This window comes from Cynocephalus volans, chromosome 10 (assembly GCF_027409185.1).
Source record: "Cynocephalus volans isolate mCynVol1 chromosome 10, mCynVol1.pri, whole genome shotgun sequence".
In the NCBI taxonomy this organism is placed as follows: Eukaryota; Metazoa; Chordata; class Mammalia; order Dermoptera; family Cynocephalidae; genus Cynocephalus; species Cynocephalus volans.
In genome coordinates, this window is record NC_084469.1 from 88,116,678 (window position 1) to 88,130,260 (window position 13,583).

The 13,583-nt window shown below is 46.1% G+C and overlaps 1 protein-coding gene across 6 annotated transcripts in view; it reads right to left on the reverse strand.

The window, feature by feature from the left end:
- The window catches only part of ANKRD27 (ankyrin repeat domain 27), a 79,329-nt gene that overhangs the window by 34,948 nt on the left and 30,798 nt on the right, over positions 1 to 13,583 (reverse strand). For 5 of the 6 annotated variants that reach the window (XR_010024595.1, XM_063110228.1, XM_063110226.1 and 2 more), the window contains 9 exons: positions 12,434 to 12,561; positions 11,677 to 11,759; positions 10,692 to 10,807; positions 10,107 to 10,199; positions 8,221 to 8,418; positions 6,405 to 6,464; positions 6,171 to 6,290; positions 5,273 to 5,317; positions 1,903 to 2,025 (listed from right to left, as the gene is read on the reverse strand). Coding sequence is in view for 5 of the 6 variants with exons in the window: in XM_063110228.1 (XP_062966298.1) it covers positions 1,903 to 2,025; positions 5,273 to 5,317; positions 6,171 to 6,290; positions 6,405 to 6,464; positions 8,221 to 8,418; positions 10,107 to 10,199; positions 10,692 to 10,807; positions 11,677 to 11,759; positions 12,434 to 12,561 (966 nt within the window). In the remaining variant the exon portion in view is untranslated. The remainder of the gene's footprint in view (positions 1 to 1,902; positions 2,026 to 5,272; positions 5,318 to 6,170; positions 6,291 to 6,404; positions 6,465 to 8,220; positions 8,419 to 10,106; positions 10,200 to 10,691; positions 10,808 to 11,676; positions 11,760 to 12,433; positions 12,562 to 13,583) is intronic. The other variant, XM_063110229.1, reaches the window with a different exon arrangement.

Sequence of the window (13,583 nt, forward strand, 5' to 3'; positions counted from 1 at the left end):
TGGAAGAGAACAGAGAACCCAGAAATAGAACTACACAATATACAGTCAACTGAAGTGCAAAAGCAGGTCAATGGAGGAAGGATGGCCTTTCCAATAAATGGTGCTGGAGCAAGTGGACATCCATAGGGAAAAAAAAAAAAAAGAACCTCAAAACCTAAATCTCACATCTTGGGTGGTTTAGTGGGTGCTGGTGGTGGGAGCACAGCTGCTTTCTAAATCTCACACCCTGTACAAAAGTTAACTCAAACTGGTTCAAAGACTTAACTGTAAAATGTAAACTTATAACTTAAAAAAAAAAAAAGGAGAAAATCTTTGGAATATAGGGCTAAGCAAAGAGTTCTCAGACTTCACATTAAAAGCACAATTCATAAAAGCAAAATTGTTAAACTGGACTTCTAAATTTAAAACTTTCACTCTGTGAAAGCCCATATGAGAAGACTACAGACAAACTGCAGACTGAAAGAAAATATTTGCAAACCACACATCTGACAAAGAGCTAGTATCTAGAATATATAAAGAACTCTCAAAACTCAATAGAAAAGGGAAAGAAAACAAGCAAAAAAAAAAAACACCAAAAACAGACATTTCACTGAAGAGCATATTCAGATGGCAAATAAGCACATGAAAAGATGTTCAACATCATCAGCCATTAGAGAAATACAAATTAAAGTCACAACAAGATAGTACTACACACCTACCAGAATGGCTAAAATAAAAAATAGTGAGAACACCAAATGCTGGTGAGGATGTGGAGAAATTGGATCAGTCATACACTGCTGTTGGGTACAGCCACTCTGGAAAAGTCTGTCAGTTTTTTATAAAACTAACCATGCAATTACCACATGACTCAGCAATTGCACTCCTGGGCATTTATCCTAGAGAAATGAAAACTTATGTTCTTAGAAAAATCTGTACTCAAATGTTCATAGTCCCTTTATTCGTAATATCCCCAAACCAGAAACAACCCACACATCCTTCGACGGGTGAATGGTTACACAAACGGTGGCACATACACACCATGGAATACTACCAACAATAAAGGAACAAACTGTGGATTACACATAACAACTTGGAATCACGCCAAGCGAACAAAGCCAATCTCAAAAAGTTATATGCTGCATGATTACATTTATGTAACAGTTTTGAAATGACAAAATTGTAGAAATGGAGAACAGATTAGGGATTGCAGGGGTTACGGCTGGTGGGGGTGACAGAGAGAGGTGCGTGTGGTTATAAAAGGGCAACGCAAGTGATTTGTCTGTGAGAGAGTTTTCTGTACCTTAACTGTGGTGGTAGATACACAAATATACATGTGACAACGGTACAGAACTAAATACACACACACACGCACAAGAACAAGTAAAACGGGAAATCTGAATTAAGATCAATGGATTGTATCGATGTCAATATCCTGGTTGTGATTTTGCCTAGTAGTCTGCAAGATGTTAATACTGTGAGAAACTGAGTGAAGGGTATAAGGGATCGCTCTGTACTTCCAGGGAGGATCTCCCCCAAAGGCTGAAGCAATATGAGCAAAGACAGCAACAGAACACGCGGACAGCCTCCCGAGAGGACTCCAACCACATGGATGGAGACCCTCAGGCGTGTCTGTTCATAAACTCCTGCCATGTGGTTTGGGCCCAGAGAGACACTGAAACACTGGGTCTGTGAGCACCCCCTGCTCACTCCCCTGCCCAGTCAGAAAACTGGCAGCCCAGGCTGGATCCTGCCTGCTCCAGTGTGAGCTTCTCTCCACCCTGAGCCAATTAATCCCCACCATGTTCAGAGGATACCTATAATAGCCATTCAGTGATTATCTGGCTCAGCAGCAGAGAACCTTCCTAAGGGGAAAAAGAACTTGCTTCCCCAACCTCAACCCTACTGACAGAAGCAAAGCCAAACCTTTTGAGCTGGTGCACATTTGGGGCACTGGCACAAGGGGTGACAAAATTCAAGATCCGCAGCACTGACAGCACCCTCCCCTTCATCCAGGTCCTCCTCTGTCCACTCCAAAAGGTAACGCACCTGGTTGGGGAGAGTAAGGAGAAAGAGGAACTTAAAACTCAGCCTTAGCTCCTTCCAAGCTATAGTATCTTAAACACACAAACATACACACACACACACACAATTAAGTGTTCCCAAATCAGGCCTACGCTTCCTTCCTCAACCACCACAGCGATTTACAGATGACTTCTGCTCCCTCACTAGGACTCCAGGGTTCACCTGTGCTCTGGCCTTTCTAAATCCCAAAGCTGTAATGGTGATGTAAACAGATCAAGCTATCATTTTTGCAGCTTATGTTGGAGAGTCTTTTCTACTATCTTAAAAAGGGGCAGACTGGTGCTGCCTCGGGGTGATGGCTTTAAAACCCTGGGCCTAGGGCACTTGGCGAGTACCCCCATCCCCTACCATTATCTACATTATCTAATTGTATGCTTGCCACAACCCACAAGGCAGCTCCAGACCTCCCTTCTTACCATGTGGAAAATTCACTCTGAGAGGTCCACAACTTGTCCAAGGGCACACAACTAGTAAAAGTGGGGGTTGGAACCGACATGCGGGCTCCTGGACTCCACGCCCACATTCTTTCTGCTATGATGCATGAGCCAATGGGTGAAAGTATTGAAAAGACCCCCAAACAGGTCAAAGTTATGTTCCAGTAAAGACCAGTTTCTAGAATATTATACTTGAGAGAAGAAAACAATGTAAGCATGTTTCCGTGCCTGGTTCTAGGTGTGGGGGAAGCTGGCACAAGCCTGCTGGGAGGGACAAAGGGTCCCAGGAGACCTCTTCAACTCCAAACTTTCCCTCCTCCAGGTCCCTTCCATAGCTCTGAAAACAGACATTCTGAAACAGAGTAAGAGTAATGCTCAGCCTATGAACCAAACTGACTCCATTTTCCCTGCAGAGGACACTGTTACTTTTCCACTCCTCAGTCATGAGACGCCTCAGGGCAAATGATTACCCGACAGGCTGCCCTGACAAAATAGACTGAGATAAAAGAGGAAACAGATATTTACTGAGTTGCAAAACCCCTCCCCAAGGCTTGTTTACCATAATTGTAGAAGTTACAGGTTAGCCTTAAGACCCCTTTAGGAATTCTAAGGTGCGCACAAAGCATCAAGGTGACTGGTATAATGACCCTCCTGGGGTGACAATGATGAACACTACTGCCATTTTGGACCTACTGAGCATGCACCCATAACGCAGCCAGGAAGAACAGAACGGATCACCTCCAGTGACACTGGCCTGCCACCCTTTAACCCCTTTCCCTACAAAAGACCCTGAACAGCTCCCCACGGGGGGCTAGCTTTACTGTTGCTACCCCTTTATGCATAAGTCTATCTCTTTTAATAAAGCATTGCTTGCTTTACTGCTGGGTACATTGTTAATTTCTATGACTTTGGAATTCGAGAGCCTAATTTAATCACTGGCAAAAATGGGAAAGCTTTGGGCACCAAAGAGGACTCTAGCTGCAAGAGGCAAGTGGCCACTGGGACTGTTTTGCTCCCATGTCTCTGCTGCTGGTAGATCTCTCCTGGAGTCCCTTGCCTAAATTCTGACAAGGCAATGCTTTATTCTCTTTTACTTTCTCTGATTTTCTGAGCCCTCTTCTGTTTGGTTGGATTGTATCCACTTCTGTATAGGTGCACCCTGGAAGGCTCCTGGCTATGCTGTGTTTTTCTGATTTAAATCTAGTCAATACTTTTCTTCTTTATGCTGAAAACAGTGGGGAGAACTGCGTTTATCAATTACTGTTAATGGAATAGGTTGGTCCCGCCGATTGGGACTAGGCTAAATTGGATCCCACTGCCATCCTCTTTTCTCTTTGTTTGCTTGTTTAGACATTTAGTTGAGTACCGGTAATCTGAATAAACCTTCCAATCCTTGCATCAACTTTTGGACTTTCAGGTCATTTGTTTAAGGCGAGAGGGCAAGCTGAGCCTGACCTATCGGTAACAATTCCTCAGGCTAGAAACACCAAGGGCCTCATTCAGGGACCTCACCTAACAGACCAGCTGGGATAGACCACAGACAGTTCCTCTTGGTGAGAATAGGGAACAAGATGGGGTTGGGGACCTGATGCAGGTGGCCTCAGGCCCACCCACAGCAGGAGGAAGGGCAGATGCGTCATGACATGGGGCAATGGTTATCACTTCTCCACTCAGGCTCTGCCACCAGCTCTCACCATGGCTCTGAGGTGCCCAAAGACATTCTCCTTTGCTTCCCCCAAAGAATGCTGTATTCTTCTGGGGCTGTCTCATGAGAGGAGCAACCCAACATCAGCCAGACACAGACGCCGTAGTCCCCTCGTAGGAAACCTGTGCTGTTTGGATGGCTTAACAGTGGCTCTGGGCAAAGGCTAATACACTGATAACTACATTCAGATTCTTAATATCCCAGAGGCTGTTACAGTAGATCCGGTAATTTATGCTCACCACTAACAACTCAATAATCAGTAAAAAGCACTCCCTAAACACACATCCTCATAAAGCTCTCTTGTAATATGATTTATTCAGAGCTCCTAATTCAGTAAGCATCTAATTTACTCCTCCATTAAAAGTGGAAGACATACTCCTTTCAGGAGGTCAAAAGCAAACTGGGGAAACTGCCATGGGAATCTAACAAAGGTGTCTCTGCTGTTCAGTGATCTCGCTATCAGATGTGCCCTGTCATCCAACAGTGATGGTTAGGACAGATGCCTTCCCTCAAGCCACCACATCCTCTCCAGGTACCAACCCAGACTAGTCAGTACCACCTTATCCAGACACCTGCTGGGACTCCTTGGAGCCCCAGGCCTCAGACCTCAGCTGCTGGGCCCAGTAGTCGTAGCCGTCCACAACTTCTGCAGAGCCACACAAACACCTCTGGGATCTGCCCTGGCCTCCAACCCCTCCTCCTCTCCTCATAACCCGGCTGTCTCTTAAAACCAGGCGTGCACTGTGCTCCCTGGCTAGTGGGCCTGGACTCTGAGCCCACACTCTGTGCCCTGGACAGGGTCTGGTCTTCTTGCCAACATCTCACCACCTCCTGAAGTATGAACGTCTAAAAGGCAGAGACCTCGTTCACTATGTGCCTATGTCCATCTGCCTCATTCCTTGTCAGGAAAACACAGCATCACCATTGCCAAATGTTCATTAAAGGCACCACCTTCTACATGAAACTGAACAAAGAACCTACATGGCTGGTAACCAAACTATAGACAAGAAATGCAGGTGCAGCTGCCTTAAACCAAGAGCAAGCTTTTTAAAATGCACTTCTAAAAACTCACCATTTCTAGATCTCCATCAGCAACCGCTCTTAAAAGTTTTTCTACCTTAATAAAAGGAAAAAGAATGTTAGAAAAAGGATTTAGGTAATAAAACAATAGAAATAATAACAACATTCTGAAAACTTAGAAGCTTCACTTGTATCTTAATTTGTTGAATTCTGACATCTCATTTAGTATCTTTCAAACATATCCTTAAAACTGCTCAGACAGGACGCCCTAAGAAGTTTCTTTGCTGACGTTTTGCATTGAACTAAGCTTACTGGGTCCTCCAAGAGCTGGTCACAGCTTGGGGGTTGTGGGGGAGCAACACTAGGGTGGAGTCAAAGGAGCTGTAGTACATCCATACAATAGTCCACTCCAGTTAAAGAATGAGGCAGAACTACTGGGCTGACATTGAACAAGATCTAAGATAAGTTAAACGGAAAAAAAGAAAACAGGCTATAAATCAGCTTTTTAAAAACATAATGTGGGAGTGCATGTAAACGTCTACGTAAACTTTGCAAGAAGTCAGGAATGACACACATCAGGTTTATGGGGTGGGAGGTGGCAGGCAGAGAAAATACTTTGTAAAGTGATCTGAAATCAGTGAAACTATAGGTGACTTCACTTGTATATTTCTTAGAATATTTTCTCTCTCTCTAATATACAGATACACTCAACCAAGCAAACAGCAGCTTAGGGAGGAGATCATGGAAAGGCAAGCAGAAATGAACAGCAAGCAGTGTGAGATGCAGCTGGGCCCATCTTGAAGGCCTTGACCTTGGCCACAGCAGAGAAGCAGCTGTCCCAGTAGCTGGGGAGCACAGGCAGCCCTCATCAGGCTATGGCTCTTTAACTGGCTGCCATAACACCAGGGCCACCAAGTCCTCTTCTCCATCCTCCCGTCTGGAAGCCTTACCTCTCTGTAGTCCTTTTTGGTCTCCTCCCGTCTAGAGCTTGCCGACATGGAGGAGAAGCTGGAGGTGGAGGACCCCTGGCTGATGGAATCCACAGAGTGCTGAGGGGACTGCATGGGGACCTGCAGTAATGGAAGCCAGGCAAGAGAAAAGACCTGGGCACACAGACACCTGAAGACCAGAGGAGAGGTTCTTGGTCTCCAATACAACCAAATAGCACAACCCTGTTGACTTACCTCAGATGACTTCTGCCTCCTTTCCAAGGACAGATGATGGGCTTCCATTATAGACAGAATCTAGGAGGACAAAGGGGATATGAAAGTACTGAATGAGACGGGTTGAAACAAAGTGTCATCACCCATATCCCCTACTGCCTGCCTATCTCCTTGGAGTGCAGAAAGAGTCTTAGTTCACACAGCCCAGCCACACACTCTTGGACAGAGATACCAAGGGCCAGAGTGGCTGGGATCTTATTCAGGATCAGCCTGACAAAGTCTGGCCTTCCTCCCATCATACCATGCTCCACCTGTCTAACGGGAGCAGTCAGTGCTTCCCACGAATGGGCTCAAAGGGTAAGAGAAGCCCAGACACAGAGGGGGCCTCGAAGGCTGCCTTGTCCCAACTCCTAGGCCTGTTTGTCCACAGACACAACGTGTGGCCTTCCCACCCAGCCCCCACAGGTCTCAAGCAGGAGCAGCTCAAAGCGGAGCCAAGAAGGCAGCCCGCTCCTTTCCTCTGCAGATCTCCCTCTGGAAAGGCCTGTGGTAGAAGCTACATGGCAGAAGAACCCTCCTCCTGAGGCATCTCAGCGTATCAGGCCACAGGCAAGCTCTGTTCAGCCCAGTCAGCTCTGGCTGCTACAAAGCCAAGACCTGTGAGTGTTCGGGCAGTACAGCTCAGGCCTCCTGAGCCAGGAGCAGGGATTTCAACCTCCAAAAACTGCTACTATGGATCTTACGCTGAGTGTTCTTACCACACACACACAAACACAAACTAATAATAATAAAGAGGGTGGGAGGAGACTTTTGGAGGTGAAGAATATGTTTATAGCATAGATTGTGGTGGTGCTTCATGGGTGTATACTGATCTCCAAGTTCATCAAGTTGTATACATCAAATATGTACAGCTTTTTGCATGTCAATCACACCTTAATAAAGTGGGTTTACAAAAACCCCAAAACTGTGTTACTCCTAGAATAAGATGTGAATTGAAAGAATGCCCTAGAAAAGGGTTGGAAATTGTAATGGGAGCTGGTAAAACATAAAAAGGCCAAAAATCGGGTCTGTGTTGGGGGACAACTGGAGACCTGCATTAAAGCGGAATCACTTATGTAAGCCAGCAGTCACTGATGTTCTGCATGCCTGTGGAGGACCTCCATCTCACAGAGGCCCCTCGCCTCCTCTGGCAAGTCTGCACAGCATGCTTCTCTACAGGCATCCCTTCAACCAGAGCTGCTGCTGGGAGACCAGGGTACAAAGAACTGGTCTTCATGAGCCACCCCGTTTTTCCACCCTCTCATGAGAAGTGAGCACTCTCACTACATGTTGCCAAAAGTATGATCCCAGAAATTCCACCAGGAAAAGGTGAGTGAGACCATTAACAAACCATTTATAGAAGAAACCATACTAAATGATGTTCAGAACTGGCTAAAGGAGAATACAGTTTCTAGGAGCTGAAGACGGAGTAAGGGGAAAACAGAGCTCCAACACATTTGCATTTGTTCCCTGTTCCTGCTTTTCTTGCTCAGAGCCATTGGCCTGTTTTCACCCACTCCATCTGCTGATAAATCTATAGTGCTCAGAGGCTGAGGCAAACTCTGCTGGGAGCAGCTCTTGGAAGAACACTGAGAAAAACTTCTAGGAAAACTGAAAATAATATAAGTAAGTAAAACCCATTAACAATGAGGTCCTAAATGCAGGAGAGTGGGTGCAGGCCAGGTTCTGCCTTCAGGCACTAATGCACAATTTGTCCATCAAGGCTAAGACCTAATCTATAGACATTGATTTAAAAAAAAAAAAAGTCATGTTGCTGCTCAGAGATGAAAAGAGCTACCTTTGAGTTTAATGCACACTGGAGTGGTGTTTCTTTCAGTCTATTCTGGATCTCTGTGGAAGCTCCATTTTGTAGCAATGTCTCTATAATGCCTTGGTAACCCCAACGTGCAGCTATGTGTAGGGGAGTGTCTCCTTTCTCATTACCGATATGTAGTCTGCATGACTGCACATCATAGTAGACCAAGGCCTTCACACACTGCAAAGAAATAGGGAAATGGCACCATTAATCATCATGCCAAGTCTCTGGCACCGTCTTGGTCTTCTCAGCCTCAGTCCATGTCCCAGTTCAACCTGGGCTCCTCTCACCAAGCAAATGTGCAGCAACAGACAGTTATACTCAAGGGTTCCACATTACCTCATCAGGACACCTCATTTTTTCAAAAGAATGCAACTGCCAATCAAAAAGAAATAGCTGGGGCCAACCCCATGGCGCACTCAGGAGAGTGCAGCGCTGGGAGCGCAGCGACGCTCCCGCCGTGGATTCGGATCCTATATAGGAATGGCCGGTGTGCTCACTGGCTGAGTACCGGTCACGAAAAAGACAAAAAAAAAAAAAGAAAGAAATAGCTGACTATAATTGTGATGCCTCAGTGTACACAGCAGAGTGACAATAGCAGGCCTGAGACTGCTACCCCTTGCTTGCAAGATTGTCCCTTGGCCTGCAACATTCCTTGGGCACTTGGATTTGGGGAGTGTTCCCCCAATTCCCTAACTGATAAGGTGGCTCACTGGATCTAAACTGTTTTGTACAACAGTGTGGTTCATGCTGAACACCGGCTTTCCTTTGGAGTATGGGATTTGGTACATGCTAGGCAGAGGGTGTTTATGTGACTAGCTTACATTAAAAATCCTGGCTTGGATCCCTGTACCAGCCAGCCATCAAAAAAGAAGAGAAAATCTTGGGCACTGAGTCCCTAATGAGCTTCCCTGGCAGACAACACTTCATACGTGCTGCTGCAACTCATTGTTAAGGAACTGAGCACATCCTATGTGACTCCATGGAGAGAGGACCGTTTGAAGCAGGCCCCTGGTTTTCTCCAGACTTCATCTACGTGCCTTTTCCCTTTGCAGATTTTGCTCTGTGTCCTTCCACTTTAATAAACCACAGCTGTGAGTATAACTATATGCTGAGTCCTGTGAGTCCTCCTAGCAAATCACTGAACCCTGATGTGGTCTCAGAGTCCTCTGACACAACACACATGATAGATCATTGTGCATCTATTAAAGAATGGGCTAGATCTACACTGATTGACCTAGAGCATTTCCATAATGTGGTGTTAAGTTAGGAAAGCATGTTGCATAAAAATGTAGAGGGCAATTAGCTCAGCTGATAACAGCATAGTTTTATAACACCAAAGTCAAGGGTTTGGATCCCTGAACCAGCCAGCCGCCAAATAAAAAGAAGGTGTAGGGTATGATCACAGTTTTGTACATCAATCTCCTATAACCCAGCTGAAATCCCATATACATATAACTCCATCTGTATATCACTATGGAGAGAGGGGGAGGGAGAGTGGGTAGGAAAAACTAACATACCCATAGTAATAGTAAGGGGAAATGAAAATTTAAAAATTTTCAATATTACTATAAAAATGGACAGTGTAAAAACTGAATATGTACAAAGGTAAAAACCAGATGGTAGCAGGGCTGAATGAAAATGATTGAATTTCGGGATAAGATAATGGGCAGTTAAGTTTTAGATTTCTGTTACTTCAATACAGTATTTGTAATATATTGATTTTTTTTTTAAGTAAAAAATAATTACACACCCAATGTTCTCATAATCATCACCACAAAAGACAATATTAAACTAATTAGAAATCCACATTTCTCCAGGAGAGGGCAAGGGGAAAACAGCCTCTCAGAACAGCAAGTGCCACTTACGTCTTCGTGGCCATAGGTGCAGGCCAGATGGAGAGGAGTATGCCCATTGTTGTCCTGCACTTCGGTGCTCGCCTTGTAGTGCAGCAGCAGCAGCTTCCAGAGGCAGAAGAAGGCAGGTGAGCACAGCAAGACAGCCAACGCGGGCCCTACTTCCTCAGGAAGCCCAGCTCGGGGGTCATGAGTGGAGGCCATCTGTTCCCATCTTAAATCTCATTTACCCATACTACTATTAAAATGACGCCATCACTCTCATCCTTCCTGACAAAAAGTACAGAGATCAAAGAGGAAAGTCTATGGCCCCACCCTTTCTTCCCCCAGATGATCAGGGAGTTTCAAATCGAAACCTGACGATTTTGTCCAGTGGAGCCAGGGAGACGCTCTCAGCCCTCACTGCACTACTGCAGCACAGCTGGTGTGACTGGTGTGACACGAAGGAGGCACAACCTTGGGAGACTGAGGCACAACCTTGGGAGACTGAGGCACAACCAGCACAACCTCACCATAAAGTCAACACCCAGAGCTGTGCTCATCTGAGCACTGCTGTGGCACACCATGATGGCATACCGCCACAGCTCCACTGCTCACCGTCACGCTCTGATAGCCCTTCTGACATGCCAGATGAAGTGGCGTCGACCCGTGATAGTCCGTGGCATTCACTGCAGCACCCTTGGAAACCAGGAGGTCAATGAGGGATGCCTGCCCTGCAGACCAGAAGGACTTCACAATGGAGAAGCAAGGGGGCGAGGCTTTCCAAACCCTCTCTGTGAAACCATGACACTATTTTACTCTCTCATTCCCTGGCATGAAACATGCCAGGAGATTATTTTTTTTTGCTGGAGAGGAACCAGAGCTAATGTCAAGTCAGGCTTTGCAGACTCAGAGCACTTTGGTGTGGACCTTGGAGGGGACCCATCTCAAGTCCACCTCTCAGCAATAAAAGGCAATGGAAAGGAGCCTTAGACATCTATAGAAGACTCCATGGTTTGTTTGTCAATTCATAGGATGGAATATTATGCAGCCATTAAAAAATATAAAAGGAAAATGTTCTTATATACTGCCAAGTAAAAACAGCACAGTAGAACAGTGTGAGCCCCACAATGTCATATATTTTATACCTATATACATATAAGTATGCAGAAATTCCAGATGCTCATAAATCAAAATTATCTCTGGAAATTAGGAGGATGGCTGATGACACTGGAGGAGTTTGTATTTTCGACCTTGAATGTGCATTTTAAAAGACAAAACTACTTTTTAAAGGCAAGGCTACAAGAACCCTAAGTTGACAATTCTGAGACTATTCTCCCAGCGTGGTGGCCCACAGCCTGGGGGCAGTGTCAGCAGTGTCTCTACACAGTGAGAACCACATACAGGTGCTCTTCCAGCCCAGGAGGTGGCAACTGGCCATCGAGGCCGGGGAACTTCTGCTGCTCTTCTCTTTCCAGCCCACGATGGGGCCCCTTCCACAACACCAACTGCCACCACCCCGTCAGTGAGGCCTCCGATGGGCCACCCTTGGCACCATCCCTTTGCCTTGATAATCCACAGAGGCCAGCCCAAGATCACCTACCACAGAGAGCAGCCACATGAAGAGGTGTATGACCTCTTTCATCTCTGGAGAATGGGGTGACAACCGAGGGATCGTTCAGCCTCCTAAAATGGAGAGAAAACACAGAAAAATACACGACAGGAATGGCATGGCAAAGCCTCTCCCTGACCAGGCTGAACATGGCAGTGTCTCGGGACAATGGGACAGATCACAGGATATAATCCAAGATGTGTCTCTTCTGCACTGTCCCGGTATCATCCAGCCTCTGCTCATCCAGTTCCTGCAGGGTGAAGAACTAAGGCATCTAGCTCCAGTGTCCCTCCCCCCACCAACTCTTCAGGCCTCACCTCAACACCCAGCAAAACAGCCTGATGAGGATAATGGGAAACCAAAAAGATTACAGGGAGAAACTGACATTCCTCCAATCCTAAAACCCACTTTTTCTTTTTCTTTTTTTTTTTTTTGGTGGCTGGCCAGTATGGGGGTCTGAACCCTTGACCTTGGTGTTACATAAGGTCATGCCTAAAAACTTTTTGAGGCTGTGGCAGGCCCTATACTAGCCTACCCAGGTATCCAGCCCAGTGTTATACAAGTATTTTTACAACCACTATTCCATCTGACTTTCCAAGGAGGCAGATGTTATGGTCTCCACTTACAGAAGAGGCAGCTGAGGTTCAGTGAGGATAAGTCCTTACTCACAATCACGCAACAAATAAGTGGAAAAGTTCCACCAGGCCCCATGTCTCCTGCTTCAGGGTCTGTGCGAGCACCCTCTTACCCAGAGACAAGTTTCTCGCAGTCATCACAGAAGCACAGAGGGTGACACATCTTTTGGATGGCATCTTTATCATGGTCATCTTGGCTCAGAAGTCTTTCCACTTCTATATGGTTACCTGATGCAATGTGCTAAAAGTGACATCCAAAATACTATTAGTATTAAGGAATTACTTGGGTTTTGTTTTTTTTTGTTTTTTTTTTTGTCTGGCAGCTGGCCAGTATGGGGATCCAAGAATTACTCATTTTTTTAAGGCATGACTTCTTCGGGTCCTTATACGAAACACATATCTATGTGTTTTAGGGTGAAAAGATTTGCTCTCTGGGATTTGCTTCAAATTAATCTGGGCAGATAGGGAAAGTGGGAGGAGCAGAGGTAGAACAAGATTGAGTGATGGCTACATAATGGTTTGCTCAGTATACTAGTCTCCTTATTTTTGTAAACATTAAAAAACTGCCATAATAAAAAAAAAAGAAAACCCCAAAATTTCCAAAGCAATAGGAATGGGGGTGGGGTGCAATACATCTCTGAACCTCAGTGAGGATTTTGACACCTCAGTCCTATTCCTTGTGTCCTAACAGAGGCTCAGCTTGAGGAAAAGAAAACAGCTGCCATTAGCAGGAGACCCCATCAACACACAAATCTGCAGGGCCCACCCCTGGGATTCCAAGAGTGAGACTGGACATGCTCCCTCCATGGAACCCACTCTGGCTCCAGCAGCCTGGAAGCATCAGCGTGCTGCCTGAGGAGGTGCGCCCTCACCCAGCCCTCACTGAGTGCCTCATGGACACCTCACCAGCCTCCCACTAGGTCAGTCAACATCTTAGCAGGGAGCTGCCTCTGGTTCCAGGTGATTAAACCACCAGGAAGGGAGTGCGCAATCCCAGCCCAGCACATGCTCACACATACACCTGCAACAAATCTGCCGGGGCTATGAGTGGAGGCACCCCTGCACTGGCCTTGAAGCACAGTAGTATTCTGCTGAACTGAGAAGGGAGGGTAGCCCAGGCAGAGGAGGTTCCCAGGCCCAGCACCTTCAGTGCACCGTCTAGAGCAGCTTTAATACAGCACACATTGCGGGAGGCGGGGAGGTGTGCTGATTCCAAATTTAAAATTTCAGCATTCCTACTGCCCACTCTGACTGAGCACAAAA